The sequence below is a fragment of the Moschus berezovskii genome, chromosome X, assembly GCF_049115385.1.
Source record: "Moschus berezovskii isolate FMDL1 chromosome X, NW_MosBer_1.0, whole genome shotgun sequence".
Classification (NCBI taxonomy): Eukaryota; Metazoa; Chordata; class Mammalia; order Artiodactyla; family Moschidae; genus Moschus; species Moschus berezovskii.
In genome coordinates, this window is record NC_142488.1 from 18,087,181 (window position 1) to 18,104,824 (window position 17,644).

The 17,644-nt window shown below is 37.8% G+C and overlaps 1 protein-coding gene across 3 annotated transcripts in view; it reads left to right on the forward strand.

The window, feature by feature from the left end:
• Positions 1–17,644, forward strand: part of PPEF1 (protein phosphatase with EF-hand domain 1) — a 148,052-nt gene that overhangs the window by 121,006 nt on the left and 9,402 nt on the right. For all 3 annotated transcript variants that reach the window (XM_055393683.2, XM_055393686.2, XM_055393685.2), the window contains 2 exons: positions 9,379–9,564; positions 11,003–11,145. In XM_055393683.2, coding sequence (XP_055249658.1) covers positions 9,379–9,564; positions 11,003–11,145 — 329 coding nt within the window. The remainder of the gene's footprint in view (positions 1–9,378; positions 9,565–11,002; positions 11,146–17,644) is intronic.

Below are 17,644 nucleotides of genomic sequence, written 5' to 3' on the forward strand. Positions count from 1 at the left end.
GTTTCAGCTCTTACATTTAGGGGTCTGATCCATTTTTGTGCATAGTGTGAGGTAGGTGTCCAAGTTGATTTTATTGCATGTGAATATCCAATTATCCCAGCACCATTTGTTAAAAAGACTTCCTCTCATTGAATTTTCTTGGCACCCTTATGAAAAATCAATTGACCATAAATATGAAAGTTTATTTCTAAACTCTTGATTCTATCTGATGATCTATATGTCTATCCTTATATCAGGATGACACAGTTTTGATCACTATAGCTTTGTAGAAAGTTTTGAGACTGTAAATTATCAGTTCTCCAGCTTTCTTCTTTTTCAAGATTGTTTTGACTATTCTGGGTCCCTTGAATTTCCATATGAATTTTAGAATCAGCTTGTCAATCTCTACCAAAAAAAAGAGCTGGAATTTTGGTAGGGATTGCCTTGAATCTGTGGATCAATTTAGTTACTATTGCAATCTTAACAATATTGTATCTTTAATTCCATGAACGTGTGATGTATTTCCATTTGTTTAGATTTTTCATTTCAACAGTGCTTTGTAATCACATACTTGGAGACACTTGTTAAAGTTATTCCTAATTTATTCCCAGATACTTTTGACACTATATTAAATAGAATTGTTTTCTTAATTACATTTTGGATTGTTCATTGCTGGTATATATTGACTTTTATATACTGATCTCATGTTGTGAGCCTTGATAAACTTGTTTATTCTAATGGTTTTTAGTAGATTCCCCGGAACTTTGTATTAAATATAAACAAGAACATGCTTCTTTCTTTCCAATCTGGCTGCCTTTTATTTCTTTTTCTTGCTTCATTGTCCTCTCTAGAGCCTCTAGTACAGTGTTGAAAAATACAAGTGGTCAGAGTAGACATCCTTGTCTAATTCCTAATATTAGGGGGAAGCAGTCAGTCTTTCCCATTGAATATATTAGTTGTTTGTCTATATGTTAACTATCCCTCATCAGATTGAGGAATTTCTCTTCTGTGCCTCCTTTCTTGGGTGTTTTTTACCATGAAAGAGTGTTGGACTTTGTCAAATGCTTTTCTGTATCTGTTAGGATGATCATGTATTGTTTGTTCTTTATTCTACTAATGTGGTGTATTACATTGATTGATTTAGATGTTAAACCAATCTTACATTTCTGGGATAAATCCCACTTGGTCATGGCATATAATCCATTTTATCTGTTGTTGGCTTCATTTTGCTACTTTTTGAGGATTTTTATATTTATATTCATAAAGGATATTAGTCTATAGTTTTCTTTCTTGTGATGTCTTTGGTATTGTAAAATCGACCTCATAGGATGAGATAAGAAGTATTATCTCTTCTAGTTTTTGGAGGAGTTTGTGTGAAGGATTGAAATTAATTCTTCAAATGTGTAGTAGAATTCATCAGTGAAGCCGTCTGAGCCTGAGCTTTCTTCTTTGTAGGCAGTTTTAAAATGACTAATTCAGTCTTCTTTCTTGCTGTAGTTCTATTCAGATTTTTTACTTCTTGAGTAGTTGTATCTTGGTATCCTTGATAGTTTGTGTCTTTCTTGAACCTTGTCCATTCATCTAGTTTATCTAATTTGTTGGCCTAAAGTTGATTGTAACATATACATATATATGAAATATATTTATTAAAAAATATATTTTGAAATTTCTTCATTAGTGATGCCTCCTCTTTCATTTCTGATTTTAGTAATTTGAGTCTCTATTTGCTTGGTCAGTCTCACTAAGATTTTCAGTTTTATTGGTCTCTTCAAAGAATCGATTTCTTTTTTTTTCACTTTTCTCTATTGTTTTCTGTTCTCTCCATTTATTTCTGCTTTAGTCTTTATTTTTTCCTTGCTTTCTGATTTAGATTTATTTTGGTCTTCTTTTTCTAGTTTCCTAAGGTGAAAGTTAGTGTCTTTCATTTGAACTCTTTATCCTTTGCTAATGAAGCTATAGATTTCCCTGTGAGTACTGCTTTAGCTCCATCTTGTGAATTTTGCTATGTTGTTCTTCTGTTTTCAGTCATCTCAGAGAATTTTCTAATTACTCTTCTTTAACATATATGTCATTTAGGAATATGTTGTTTAATTTCTGCATATTTGTGAATTTCTCATATTTCCTTCTCTTAATTATTTCTACTTGAATTTGTGGTTGAAGGACATACTTACCATGATTGAAATCCTTTTAAAACTTCTTATTGAGGCTTTTTTTTTTTTAATGCTCTAGCATATGGTCTGTCTTGAAAAATGCTCTGTGTGCTTTTGAGAAGAAAATGTATTCTGTTCTTATTCAGTGAAGTGTTTTATATATATGTATAATAATTGGTTTGAAATACTTGTCTGCTAGTTCAGTTCAGTCGCTCAGTCGTGTTCAACTCTTTGCGACCCCATGGACTGCAGCAAGCCAGGCCTTCCTGTCCATCACCAACTCCCGGTGATGGACTCAAACTCATTTCCATTGAGTCGGTGATGCCATCCGACCATCTCATTCTCTGTTGTCCCCTTTTCCTCCCACCTTCGATCTTTCCCAGCATCAGGGTCTTTTCCAATGAGTCGGTTCTTCCCATCAGGTGGCCAAAGTATTGGAGTTTCAGCTTCAGCATCAGTCCTTCCAATGAATATTCAGGACTGATCTCCTTTAGGATGGACTGGTTGGATCTCGTTGCTGCCCAAGGGACTCTCAAGAGTCTTCTCCAACACCACAGTTCAAAAGCATCAATTCTTTGGCGCTCAGCTTTCTTTATAGTCCAACTCTCACATCCATACATGACTACTGGAAAAACCATAGATTTGACTAGACTGACCTTTGTTGGCAAAGTAATGTCTCTGCTTTTTAATATGCTGTGTAGGTTGGTCATAACTTTTCTTCCAAGGAGCAAGCATCTTTTAATTTCATGGCAGCAGTCACCATCTGCAGTGATTTTGGAGTTAAAAAAAAATAGTTTCTCACTGTTTTCCACTGTTTCCCCATCTATTTCCCATGAAGTGATGGGACCAGATGCCATGATCTTAGTTTTCTGAAAGTTGAGTTTTAAGCCAACTTTTTCACTCTCCTCTTTCACTTTCATCAAGAGGCTCTTTAGTTCTTCTTTGCTTTCTGCCCTAAGGGTGGTGTCATCTGCATATCTGAGGTTATTGATATTTCTTCCATCAGTCTTGATTCCAGCTTGTGCTTCTTCCAGCCCAGTGTTCCTCATGATGTACTATGCATGTAAATTAAATAAGCAGGGTGAAAATATACAACCTTGACATACTCCTTTTCCTATTTGGAGCCAGTCTGTTGTTCCATGTCCAGTTCTAACTGTTGCTTCCTGACCTGCATACAGGTTTCTCAAGAGGCAGGTCAGGTGGTCTGGTATTCCCATCTCTTTCAGAATTTTCCACAGTTTGTTGTCTACTCCTAATCCTCAAGGGCAATTTCTGTTGTCTGCTTAGTTTTCCCTGTGAATTTTTTTTTTTTGCGTGTCTTGTAATTTTTTGTTGAAAACTGGATATTTTAGGCAATATAGTAACTTTAATTATTCCCATGTTCCTCTGGGGCTTGTTGTTACTTTTTTTTTTTTTTTGCTCATTTATTTGTTTACTGGCTTGTCTGGACTAATTTGGTGAGGTCTGTTCCTTTTCAATATGTAGCTTCTGATGTCATGCGTCACGAGGTCCTGCCTTGGGCATGTACACAGTTTCCCTGACTGCCACAGATGGTTGTAGCTTTAGCTAGACTCTCTTCAACTATCTTTTCCCCTGATTTCTCCTTTAAGCTTTGGTTCATCTGCCTCTGTTTGTATCAGACCCAGTATTAGCCTTCACTAGTTGCTGGCTGATTGTGATATTGTTTTTAATAATGCCCTGGGGCTCACAAAATAGCTCCACAATCTGATTACATTAAAATTGAACTCCTTTGCAGGAGAGTGTTGACAATCATCAAGGCTTGTTCTGGCCCTCAGAAGGTTCTTTCTCATCTGTTCCTTTCCCCAATTCTATCAATTAAACGTCTAGCTAGTCTCTTCTTGCTTCTAATATTATGAAACTGCTAGATTGAAGCGACTTAGCAGCAGCAGCAGCAGCCTTCTTCTAATTGCTTACCTCCAAGAAGTCTTCATTTCTTGATTCTGTACCCTTATACCTTGATTGCTGAAAATGTTGACCTAAAATGTGATTTCTGAAAATGTAAAACACAGTCTAATCAATAAGGAGAAGGAAAAGAGGGAGGATAGAGAGGGAGAGGGAAGAGATGGTAAGGGAGAAATAGAATTCATCACTGACTTGTGCATCCAAAATATTTAAAAGTCAAACCAAGTATAAGAGGCATCCTACAGCAAGTAGGAAAGGATGCCTCCTTAAATTTTGATATCCATAATCCAAAGAACAAAGGTTATGGTGAATAAAAAGGATGATGCCAAAAAGATTGGAGTTGCACAAGAAGAAAATCATGGCATCTGGAAGTCTGGATAAGTTAGAATTATAGAGGGATGGAGCCTTAAGAAGTGGGAGGGAGGAAACTGGTGGCCATTATTCTATAATAGAACCTCCCCTCATTCCAACAACGTAGATGAGGCGTCTTACAGACTCAGTGTACATGACTGGAACTGACACAGGGTAAAATTGACCAGGATTTCATTCCCAATATTTTAATAATTTCAATTGTACCTTTAATTTTTTCCCTCATTTGTTGGTATGTCATGGTCATGCACACTTTAGTTAGATAGAGTTGAAATTTTCAGATTAAAAACACAGTTGCTTTGTTTTTTAATATCTGTGAGCTGTATTGCAATAAAGATCATAGGCTGTCTGTTCCATAATCATGGAAGTGCATGATTCTTGGCAGAGGACTATAATGTAAGTTTCATCTTACATTCCCTGAGATATGGGGGGACTATGTGTACTCAAAGCTGAATCATCATATAGAAACATGCATAACTTCTTTCTTTAGGACAGATGTGTAAGAAAGAGGAGGCCAGAAAGGTTTAAAAAATAATTTTAATTATTTATATCCTGAGTGACTCCCTTCTCTTAATTTGCTTGTTGAGTACCTACTATGTGTCAGGGACTGTTCTAAGCTTTTGAGAAAGTAATTGAACTCAGATCTATTCCCTCATGGAGTTCACGTTCTAGGCATAGGAGCTAAATAACATAAATATATATGTATATATGAAGTCATGTTATTTATATTACATATATAATTATATAATAGTAAGTAAATATGTTAAGTGAGACGTTCTATGGAAAAAATTAAAACTAGAACAAGGTTAGGAGAAACCATGAACTTGAGGTGTAGGGGACAGAGTTGTAATTTTAAATAGTTGCAATTTAAATTTTGTAGTCACTTGGCTAGTCACTGAATGATAGAGCAGGATTTGATCCCAGGCCTGACTTTAATGCCCATGTTCTTTTTCTGAAGGGAAAGATGACAAGATTGGTAGGAGGTCTCAGGAAAGAAATGAACTACTCTAGTCTCCCCTTGTTCAACAAGATGATGGGTAGACAGGAGTAGGCCTCTGAAGACATCTAGGTACCTGCTGGAAGGTTTGCGCTGAGCACAGCTTTTAAAATGACATGTTCAAAAGCTGGAAGGAAGACACATAACTAACGGAGCATACAGAAGTGAATCTACAGTATTAGTGTCTTAGAAGAGAAACATTTCAATATATCTTTCAGAGCTAGTATCTCTCCCCAAAGCATACTTTTGGAAACAGGATTACTTAAAACTGTAGACAGGCATGGGACACTTCTTGCAGGATTTATTTTGGATTTAAGAGGTTTAAAGGCTGAGACACAAATAGAGTTTTGTTGACCAGGTCATATAAAAGTTGTCATTCAGTAAAACCTTTCAAATTTTTGGTTTGAAAATTTTCAGGAAGAAATGTTGTAAATACTCTTTCATGCACTCACCACCCCAAAGGCCCTTGCATTTCAGAGGAGAGGATGTTGCAAAGAGAGGAATTTGTTTCACCAGCAAAGGGCCCTTTATAGCATTCTTTGTGAGCCTCAGAATTAGATCTGTATGGTGGTCACGGACTGGGTAAACCTAGTCAAGTGGATGAATTCTTGACAAAGAAAAGAATTGCAGAATTCATTGAATGGATGATTCTGAAGAAGCTCACTTTTATAAAATTAATACCCCTTATGACCCTTTATGACTTTGAACCAAAGAAAAGTGAATGTTACCTATATCTTCCTCATTTCGTTGAGGAGTCAGCTAAGGCCCGAGTAGGTTCCCAGGTGACACCTGAAGAGCTTTTCATGGCCAGTGCTTATTCTAGTTCAACAGAGTTCCAGCATATGCACTTTTAATTTATGTAGATTTCAACTATATGCATCTGGCAAAAAGGAGAAAAAAGTGTAAAATTTTAGTTTCATATAATTCATCATATATTGTACATTATCACATATATAAAATGTTCACACATCCCTATGTTTGTATAAGGTTTTGTATACAAAATCATATATAATGTGCTTTAAGAGTAATTTAGAATGTTTTCCTGGGGTAATTTTGGCTGTAAATGGCTTGCATCTCATGTAGGAATTTCGAAGTTAATTCTCACCTTATAAAATGCACCTCCTTGTGTTCCTTGTTTTCACTTTCATTTTATTAAAGGTCAAATCATGTCTCCAAAACATGAATTCATGGCGTAAAACTCATATATGACTCAGTTTCAAATGCAAATGTTATTTTCGTTATGAACACCAGCAAAATAAATGGATTTCATTGTATTTATTTGTAGGGTAGGGTTCTGCCCATGTTAGAATTTGATGGGGGAGAAAGGAGAATCCTGATACTACTTTTCTTTGTGTGGTTTTAATTCTCACTGAAAACAATCATCAAAAAATCAGTCATCTTCAAGTGTTTGGGATATGCCCAGTGCAGGGTTTCTCCAGCTCTGACGAGATACTTAGCATTCTAGGGCAGTTTTTCTTTTCTCTCCACCTCACTGTCTTTCCCTTCACTTATTTCTAGCTCCCATTTAATACCAAACCTGTAAATGGGTCAGGTTTAGTGGGACAGCCATTTTGGGTCTTTATTTTCCTTTTTAAGATTACTTGCTGCTGCTGCTGCTGCTGCTGCTGCTGCTGTGTCACTTCAATCGTGTCCGACTCTGTGTGACCCCATAGACAGAAGCCCACCAGGGTCCCCTGTCCCTGGGACTTAATTTATTTTAATTGGAGGATAATTACTTTATATATTGTGATGGTTTTTGCCATACATCGACATGAATCAACCATGTGTTCCCCATACTGAACCTTCATCCCACCTCCCTCCCCACCCCATCCCTCTGGGTTGTCCCAGAGCACTGGCTTTGAGTGCCCTGCTTCATGCATCAGACTTGCACTGGTCATCTATTTTGCATATGGTATTATACATGTTTCAATGCTTTTCTCTCAAATCATCCCACCCTGGCCTTCTTCCACATAGTCCAAAAGTCTGTTCTTTACTTCTGTGTCTTTTTTGCTGCCTTGCATATAGGATCGTCGTTACTGTCTTTCTAAATTCCATATATATGTATTAATATATAGTATTTGTGTTTCTTTATGACTTACTTCACTCTGTATAATAGGCTCCGGTTTCATCCACCTCATTAGAACTGACTCAAATGTGTTCCATTGTGTGTATGTACCACAACTTCCTTATCCATTTGTCTGCCAATGGACATCTAGATTGCTTCCACGTCCTAGCTATTGTAAACAGTGCTGCAGTGAACATTGGGGTACATTTGTCTCTTTCAATTCTGGTTTCCTTGGTGTGTATGCCCAGCAATGGGATTGCTGGGTCATATGGCAGTTCTATTTCCAGTTTTTTAAGGAATCTCCACACTGTTCTCCATAGTGGTTGTACTAGTTTGCATTCCCACTAATAGTGTAAGAGGGTTCCCTTTTCTCCACACCTTCTTTAGCATTTATTGTTTGTAGATTTTTTGATGGCAGCCATTCTGACTGGTGTGAGATGGTCTTCTTTTTAAAATCTGACTTGGATTCACTGGAATAACCTCACAACTTAAAATACATGCTTCTTCATGCCCTCCAAGGAAACATATAGAAAATACAGTCTATTTGACTATGAAAAATTGGAAAATAAAGTCTGTTAGAACTTTGCAATACTTTACAAGTCATCTGGCCCAAACCTCTGATTTTAAAGAAAAAGAGACCCAGAAATTTTTCTCAAGGTTGCATCAGTCAGTTCAGTCACTCAGTTGTGTCCGACTCTTTGCGACTCCATGGACTGCAGCACGCCAGGCTTCCCTGTCCATCACCAACTCCTGGAGCTTGCTCAGACTTATGTCCATCGAGTTGGTGATGCCATTCAACCATCTCATCCTCTGTGGTCCCCTTCTCCTGCCTTCAATCTCTTCCAGCATCAGGGTCTTTTCAAATGAGTCAGTTCTTTGCCTCAGGTGGCCAAAGTATTGGAGTTTCAGCTTTAGCATCAGTCCTTTCAAAGAATATTCAGGACTGATTTCCTTTAGGGTTGAGTAGTTTAATCTCCAAGGTTGCATAGCTTTAGCTCTAAAGCTAGTTTTTCACACTACTGCTGAAGCTCCCATAGGAGATGTTTAAATAAAGAAATGTTTTATGTAGGAAAAAATGTTTTATGTAGATCAGAGGTACAAACAGGGAGCCCCCAAATTTTATGAAAAATTCTTAGAAACTTGGGTCTTCAGTCCTGAGCATCATGCAGCCTGTATTTGCTGTTTCAACTCCAAAAGGAAATATTATACTAATAACATACTTGTGGATTCAAGAGAACACATTGTGGAAACCAGTCAGTGGCTAAATATACTGCTGAAGCTGAGAATGAACTCATCAAGGGGGAGCAGGGCAAAAAGTGAAGGTGATGCTTTAGAAGCTATTCTTGGATGAACAGTTGACTATATCTGTGATGGGGAAAGGCCTTCTCATGCTATTTATTCAACAGGACAAAAACCAGGGCCAAAACCATAGCTGGGAGACCTAGCATATCTATTTGAACATATTGAAAACACCAAATAAATGTGTGTTCATTGTGGGGAATGACTTTCTCCTTTGAACATGGCAGTGAAGTTCTTTTTAAGAGAAAAGAGCTTGTAGATTCAGCAATTGTGAAATAATGGAGATAGAATTTTTAAAATGTAGATTTTAAAAAAGCCCAAAGACTGATTCTTCATGATTACTAAATATTGCTGCGTTGGTTACTGGGGATGAGTAGAATGGGACTGTGGTGGCTATGGGCATTAAAATTATTTTGGAAAAAATTCATGGAGGAGATAAGTATGAAACTGTTTTGAAAGAGGATTAGAGTTAGGAAACGGTGAGAAATAGTGAGACTTTGTGATCACTTGGGTTAATGTTTCTGGAAAAGAAGTTGAACTGTAGAAAGATAACTCTCACTTGTCAGTGACAGCCTAATCTGGTTTGTTGTTCCAAGATTATCGATATCCTTTGGAGCGATCCCAGAGGCAAAAGAGGCTGCTACCCAAACACGAACCGAGGAGGGGGCTGCTACTTTGGACCAGACATTACCTCCAAGATTCTTAATAAATACCAGTTGAAGATGCTTGTTAGATCTCATGAATGTAAGCCTGAAGGGTATGAAATCTGCCATGATGGGAAGGTAAGCTAACAGTGTGGGTGACCTCTTCACCGACATCCCTCCCTTGAGGCCTAGTCTTTCTTTACAGGATGTCTGACCTCAAGGCCATGGGAAGATGTCTTCCCTAGTCCCAGAACAGAACTCCATGCTTTGGTAGACAAGAACAGGAGACTGTCGGGTTCACAGAGGTTGTTTGAAGGAGTCTCATTGTCCCTTACCCCAAGAGATACTTGGTTTATTTCCCTGATCTTCCTAATTCCAGCGATAAGAACTGACACAGGACCCTAAGTACACACACACAGAGGTTTTGTTTTATGCTGATCTCAAGGCAAGTCTCCAGTAGTGGGGTGAAGAGTGTATGTATCCTCACAGAACACAGAAAGATGGCAGTGAACCTACTTTGCTCTCTTTTACCTTTTGTACTTGCCTGTGCAGAACAGAGCCTCAAAACACACTGCCCTTCTATTCACTGACTAGGGGAGCTCTACCAAGTCCCTCACTGTGGGCACTTTGGCAGCAACCACCGAAATGGAGTGTGTTCTACTTCTTCAGTGGTTTCTGATAGGCTAGAGAGGTGAGGCCTGAGGAGCTGGTTTCTGGTTCCAAGTTGTCCTGGGATGCCCCTCTTAGTGAACAGCAGTAGTTAAAAAGGAACACCTTAAAAAAGGTATTTTAAAGGAATACCTTTAAAAAGTAGTTAAAATTTCATGGCCTTTCCTTCTATTTCAACACTTTCACTTTTCTTAACTCTCTTAATTCATTGGAGTCTCATCCTTTGCAAGATGGTAAGGCAACTATTCTTTAGAGTTTATTTGTAATAAAAAAAAAAAACAGAAAAAAGCAGTGGCTTGTCTGAAGTGACATATGCATTTGGGCAGGACTAGGTCTAAATCAGCTTTCCTGTCACTAGCAAGTATTATGCTCCCAAGACTCCTCATCTTCCATCACACCCCCAAGATCAGTTCCTTCCCAACAGAGTGATCACGGTCCCTTATCTAGCCACTATTTCTCTGACCTTGAAGCACTGGTTTGATGGGGGCCCTGAACCCTGTAAATCAGTCAGCTATAGACAAAAGACAAAAGAAAAGGACTGTGATATTACACAAGTTTTATTTTGAATGCTCAAATATCACAAGGAAAGAAAAATAAAAGCTTTACCCTGCTGGAAAATTGGAATTTACAAAACTGAGCAGTAAGGAACTGAAAGTGAACACAGGATTGCAAGGCCATGCATTGTGGGAATGAGTGGCTAGAAGTTAGTACTCATGGGAACAATGATTTAAAAACCTTACTTCTCTTCAGTGGAATCACAGGAAATCCCGTTAGACTTTGATAATTTGTACGAAGTTTGAAATTTGTATGATTTTTGGTTTTTAAGAATTAAACTGTTTCTGACTTTATTGAAGGACCTTTTGAGAACTAACTGTATGTGAACCTGACGTTCTTTTTCTTTAACCAGGTTATTACTGTATTTTCTGCGTCTAATTATTACGAAGAAGGTAGCAATCGAGGAGCTTACATCAGAATGAGTTCTGGTATGACCCCTCGGTTTTTCCAGTACCAAATAACTAAGGCAACGTGCTTCAGGCCTCTTTACCAAAGGTGTGTGTACTCTAAGGAGCTTTCTGAGCTCTGATACTGGTGACCACGTAGAACCAGTCCAGAGTGCCTAAGAGCAGCCTTGGGATTGAAGAAAACAACTTACCTGTTACTCACTGGTATAAACAAAATGAAATAATTCCAGAAACCAAGTGGTGAATGTGCTCTTATTTGAAACCAAGAGCAGTAGTTCTAAAGCAGCCAGCATCCATGAACAGTCCCTAATTGAATGTATGGAAAAGACAGTCTGTGTACCTACCCAGTCCCATAAGCTCTCGCCTTTTCTGCCCCCAAACACAACCCAGTCGGCTCTGGCCTCTTTGTCCCTTCTCTACCCAGAAGTGTGTATGATGGAGTTGAGTGTGTCTCCCTGTGTGATGGCATGCATACCTTACCTTTATTTTCCCCCTTTGACATTATCTTTTTAATATTTTTGTATTCTAAAACAAATATGTTTGTTGTTAGGTGAGCTAAAACAAAGTTGTATAAAGAAAATGTTAGTGATCTCTCCCAGTACTTCTCAGTAATTTTTTTCCGCAGAGGCAGCTGAAATTAATAGCCTGGAGGGGACCCTTCCACCCTCTTCTCCTTGCTCCTACAAAAATAGACAAGCAATTTCTCATTCATTGAACTTAAATGTTGAGCACCTACTGTGTGTCAGACACTGTTCTAGGCACAGGTGATATTGAAATAAACAAAATAGGCAAAAGTCTTTTTCATCATTAAAGCATATCCCAGTGGGGGGAGAAAGGCATTAAACAACATACATACATTTTGTTTTCTTAACAAAGACAGAATCACACTGCACAGTCTATTCTGCAACTGACTGTTTCCCTAAAGATTGTATCATGAACATCACTCCAAGTTCTTACATGTAGACCTAACTCATTCTTTGTAGTAGATGCATAGTATTCTATACTATATGAATGGCATAGCAATTATGGATAGCTAAATCATATTCAATTGATGGCCATCCAGATTGGTTTCAGGGTGTTGTACTTAAAAGCAGTACTGTAACAAACATTCCTCTGTGTGTATATGTGTACATACATACATACAGATATTTATAAGTTTTTAGTGCTTGTGTTAAACATAAAATTTAAAAATGTGGGATTTATATGTTTGAAATTTTGCTAGGTATTCCAAAAAAGTTGTAACAGTTAGCAATCTGGAAAATAGCATATTAATTTCTCCACATCCTCATTAATCTCCAATTTTATTACTCTTCTTCATTTTTGACAAACTGATGGATAAAAATGGTAAATCTCTTTATTTTAATTAGCATTTTTTTAGACAGCTGAGTTTATTCATCTTGTTTTTAGACATTGTGTTTTCTTTTCTTTGAATTTCCTGTTTATCATATTCCCCCATTTTATATTGGGCTGTTTGTCATTTTCTGATAAATTTTTAGGAATTTTTTGCATTTGAGGGATGAAGGACTTTAATAGGCATGTTGTATATGTTTTGTTGATGTCTTGATATTGCTTTAGTTCTATGAAATCACATTTTTATAATTTCATTATAACTTTTGGATTTTCACCTGTGGTAGAAAAATGTCTCCATATTAATTATATCAGTTCAGTTCAGTTCAGTCGCTCAGTCATGTCCGACTCTTTGCGATCCCATGAATCACAGCACGCCAGGCCTCCCTGTCCATCACCAACTCCCGGAGTTCACTCAAACTCATGTCCACAGAGTCGGTGATGCCATCCAGCCATCTCATTCTCTGTCGTCCCCTTCTCCTCTCACCCCCAATCCCTCCCAGCATCAGAGTCTTTTCCAGTGAGTCAACTCGTTGCATGAGGTGGCCAAAGTATTGGAGTTTCAGCTTTAGCATCAGTCCTTCCAATGAACACCCAGGATTGATTTCCTTTAGAATGGACTGGTTGGATCCCCTTGCAGTCCAAGGGACTCTCCAGAGTCTTCTCCAGCACCACAGTTCAAAAGCATCAATTCTTCCACGATCAGCTTTCTTCACAGTCCAACTCTCACATCCATACATGACCACGGGAAAAACCATAGCCTTGACTAGACGGACCTTTGTTGGCAAAGTAATTATATATATATATTTTTGTTTTTGACAGTTTTGTTGACAGCTTACTAAGTTAAAGTATACAATCCAGTGATATTTAGTGTATTTGCCCAGTTGTGTAGCACTACCATAATCTAATTGTTGAACGTTTGTTCCATCCTGTAAAGACAACTTGTATCCATTAGTAATTATTCATCATTATCACCTCCCTCATCACAGCTCTAAACTACCAGTCTGTTTTCTCTCTGTATAGATTTGCCTATTCTGGATACATCATGTAAATGAAATTAAATAATATGTGGTCTTTGTGACTAGCTTCTTTTACTTAGCACCCTGCTTTTGAGGTTCATTCATGTTGTGTGCATGTGCTCACCGCTTCAGTCATGTTCGACTCTTTGTGACCTCGTAGACTATATAGCCTGCCAGGGTCCGCTGTTCATGGGATTCTCCAGGCAAGAATGCTGGAGTGGGTTGCCATGCGCTCCTCTGGGGCATTCCCTTTGTAACATGTATCAATCTTTTTTTTTATGGCTGAATAACATTCCATTGTATCAGTAGACCTCATTTTCTTTGTCCATTTATCAGCTAATAGAAATGTGGATTAGGACTTCCTGGTGGTCCAGTGGTTGGGACTCTGAGCTCCCAATGCAGGGGGCATGGGTTTTATCCCTGGTTGGGGAACTAAGATTCCACATGGCCAATAAATAAATTAATTAAATATTTTTTTTAGAAAAAGAAATATAGATTGTTTCTACTTTTTGGCTACTGTGAGTAATGTTTTGAACTTTGGTGGACAAAGTTTTGTTATACATTTGTTTTAATTTCTTTTGGGTATATACCTGAAAGTACAATTACTGGATTATATAATAACTCTTATGTTTAATATTTTGAGGAACTTGAAAGCTCTTTTCCAAGGGAATGCATGATTTTACATTCCCATCAGCAATGTATGTGGATTCCAATTTCTCCATATCCTTGACAGCCCTTGTTATGATCTTTTTGATTATAGCCATCTTAGTGGATGTGAGGTCTTGATTTTGATTTGTATTTCCTTACCTACCAATGACTTTGAGGATCTTTTTGGTACTTATTGGACATTTGTATATTGTCTTTGGAGAAATGTCTGTTTCAGATCCTTTTCCCATTTTTTTTTTGGCTGTTCCACGTGACTTATGGGATTTCAGATCCCTGACCAGGGATTGGACCCAAGCCCCATCAATGAAAGAACCAGAGTCCTAACCACTGTACTGCCAGGGAATTCCCACCTTTTTTCATTCTTAATTGAGTTATTACACTTTTTACTATTACATTGTTAGAGTTGTTTATATATCCTATATTTGTGTCACTTATTAGATATTGTGGTTGTTCAGATGCTAAGTCATATCCAACTCTTTGCAACCCTAAGGGGTGCAGCATGCCAGCCTGCTCTGTCCTCCACGATCACCTGGACTTTGCTCAAACTCATGTCCTCTGAGTCGGTGATACCATCCAACCATCTCATCCTATCTTACCCCCCTTCTCCTGTCCTCAATCTTTCCCAGCATCAGGGTCTTTTCCAATGAGTTAGCTCTTTGCATCAGGTGGACAAAGTATTGGAGCTTCAGTTTCAGCATTAGTCCTCCCAGTTCAGGGTTGATTTCCTTCAGGATTGACTGGTTTGATCTCCTTGCTGTCCAAGAGACTCTCAAGAGTCTTCTCCAACACCACAGTTGGAAGGCATCAAGTCTTTGGTGCTCAGCCTTCTTTATGGTCCAACTCTCACATCCATACGTGACTACTGGAAAAACCATAGCTTTGACTAGACGGACCTTTGTCAGCAAAGTGATATCTCTGCTTTTTAATACGCTGTCTAAGTTTGTTATGTCTTTCTTCCAAGGAGTGTCTATTAATTTCATGGCTCCAGTCACCATCTGCAGTGATTTTGGAGACCAAGAAAATAAAATGCGTCACTGCTTCCACTTTTCCCCCATCTATTTGCCATGAAGTGGTGGGACCGGATGCCATGATCTTAGTTTTTTGAATGTTGAGTTTTAAGCCAGCTTTTTTTACTTTCCTCTTTCACCCTCATCAAGAGGCTCTTTAGTTCCTCTTCACTGCCTGCCATTAGAGTGGTATTATCTGCATGTCTGAGGTTGTTGATACTTCTTCTGGCAATCTTGATTTCAGCTTGTGCTTCATCCAGCCCAACATTTCGCAGGATATACTCTGCATATAAGTTAAGTAAGCAGAGTGACAGTATACAACCTTGTCATACTCCTTTCCCAATTTTGAATCAATCTGTTGTTTCATGTCCGGTTTTAATTGTTGTTTCTTGACCTGCATACAGGTTTTTCAGAAGACAGATAAGGTGGTCTGGTGTTCCCATCTGTTTAAGAGTTTTCTACAGTTTGTGGTGATCCACATAGTCAAAGGCTTTAACATGGTCAATGAAGCAGAAGTAGATGTTTTTCTGGAATTCCCTTGCCTTCTCTGTGAACCAACGAATGTTGGCAAATTGATCTTTGGTTCCTCTGCCTCTTCAAAACCCAACTTTGTGCATCTAGAAGTTCTTAGTTTACATACTGCTGAAGCCTAGCTTGAAGGATACTGAGCATAACCTTTCTAGCATGTGAAATGAGTGCCGTTGTCCAGTAGTTTGCACATTCTTTGGCATTGCCCTTTTTTGGGACTGGAATGAAAACTGACCTTTCCCAGCCTTTGGCAGCTGCTGAGTTTTCCAAATTTACTGACATATTGAGTGTAACACTTTCATGGCATCATCTTTTAGGATTTGAAATAGCTCAGCTGGAATTCTGTCACCTCTACTAGCTTTGTTTGTAGTAGTGATGCTTCGTAAGGCCTAATTGACTTCATACTCCAAGATGTCTGGCTCTAGGTGAGTGACCGTACCATCGTGGCTATCCAGGTCATTAAGACCTGTTTTGTATATTTCTTCTGTGTATTTTTGCCACCTCTTTTTAATCTCTTCTTCTTCTGTTAGGTACTTACTGTTTCTGTTCTTTATTGTGTCTGTCTTTAGATGAAATGTTCCCTTGATATCTCTACTTTTCTTGAAGAGATCTCTAGTCTTCTCCATTCTGTTGTTTCCCTCTATTTCTTTGCATTGTTCACTAAGAAGACCTTATCTCTCCTTGCTATTCTCTGGAACTCTGCATTCAGTTCTTTCCCTTTCTCCCTTGCCTTTCTCTTTTCTTCTATTCTCATCTATTTGTAAAGCCTCCTCAGACAACCACTTTGTCCTCTCACATTTCTTTTTCTTGGGTATCGTTTTGGTCACCACCTCCTGTACAGTGCTACAAACTTCCATCCGTAGTTTTTTAGGCACTCTTGTCTACCAGATCCAGTCATTTGAATCTGTCATCTCCATTGTATAATCATAAGAGATTTGATTTAGATCATACCTGAATGGCCTAGTGGCTTTCCCTACTTTAAGTCTGAATTCTGCAATAGGAATTCATGATCTGAGCCACAGTCAACTCCTGGTCTTGTTTATTTCTGGACTTTTAAGTTGTACTCCATTGACCTATATATCTGTCCTAATGTGAGTGACACACTGTCTTGATTAGTAAAGAATTTTTGTAAATTTGAAATTGGGAAATGTGAGTTGAATTTGGCTCTTCTTTTTTAAGATTGTTTTCCATGTGAATTTTATAATCAGCTTGTCAACTTCTGCAAAAATGTCCACTGGGATTTTGATAGGGATTATTTTGAATCTGTGGATCAATTTGGAGCTATTGCCATTTTCTTGACTGACTGGTTTTTTTATCATTATAAAATATCCCTCTATCTCTAGTAATAGCTTTTGTCTTAAAATCTATTTTGTTTACTATTAATTTGGCCACTCTAACTCTGTTATGGTCGGTGTTTACATGGTATACTTTTTCCTTTCAAACTTTTTGCATCTTTGAAGCTAAAGTGTGTCTTCTATAGACAACATACAGTTGGATCTTGTTTTTTTTAATACAGTTTCACAATCTCTGTTTTTTTTAAATTTATTTATCCATTCACCTATGATGTTATTTTTGATATGGTTGGATTTGCATATGCCATTTTGCTTTTTTGAGGGATATGTGACTGATAACTACTTTGTTCCTCTGTTCTTCCTTTATTGTGAATTTATTTTTGTAAATGGTCTGAGGTAGAAATTTAGCATCCAGACATTGAGTTAATTATGCTAGCCCCCATTTTAAAAAACTGCCCTTTTCTACTGAATTTTAATACCTGCTTCATCATATATATTGTTCCCATATATAGTTAGCTGTATTTATGAAAATTTCATTATATTCTGTTCAGGTATGTATCTGTCTTCTCTTGTGTCAATGCCTGCTCTTTGGTTTAAGTAAGTTAAGATAAATTCCAGAATCTTCTATATCAAGTCCCTCTGTTTTCCTTCTTGTCTTGGACATTCTCATGCACTAATTGTTCATGTGAATCTTTGAAACCAAAAAGAAAACACCAGTGATAATCCTT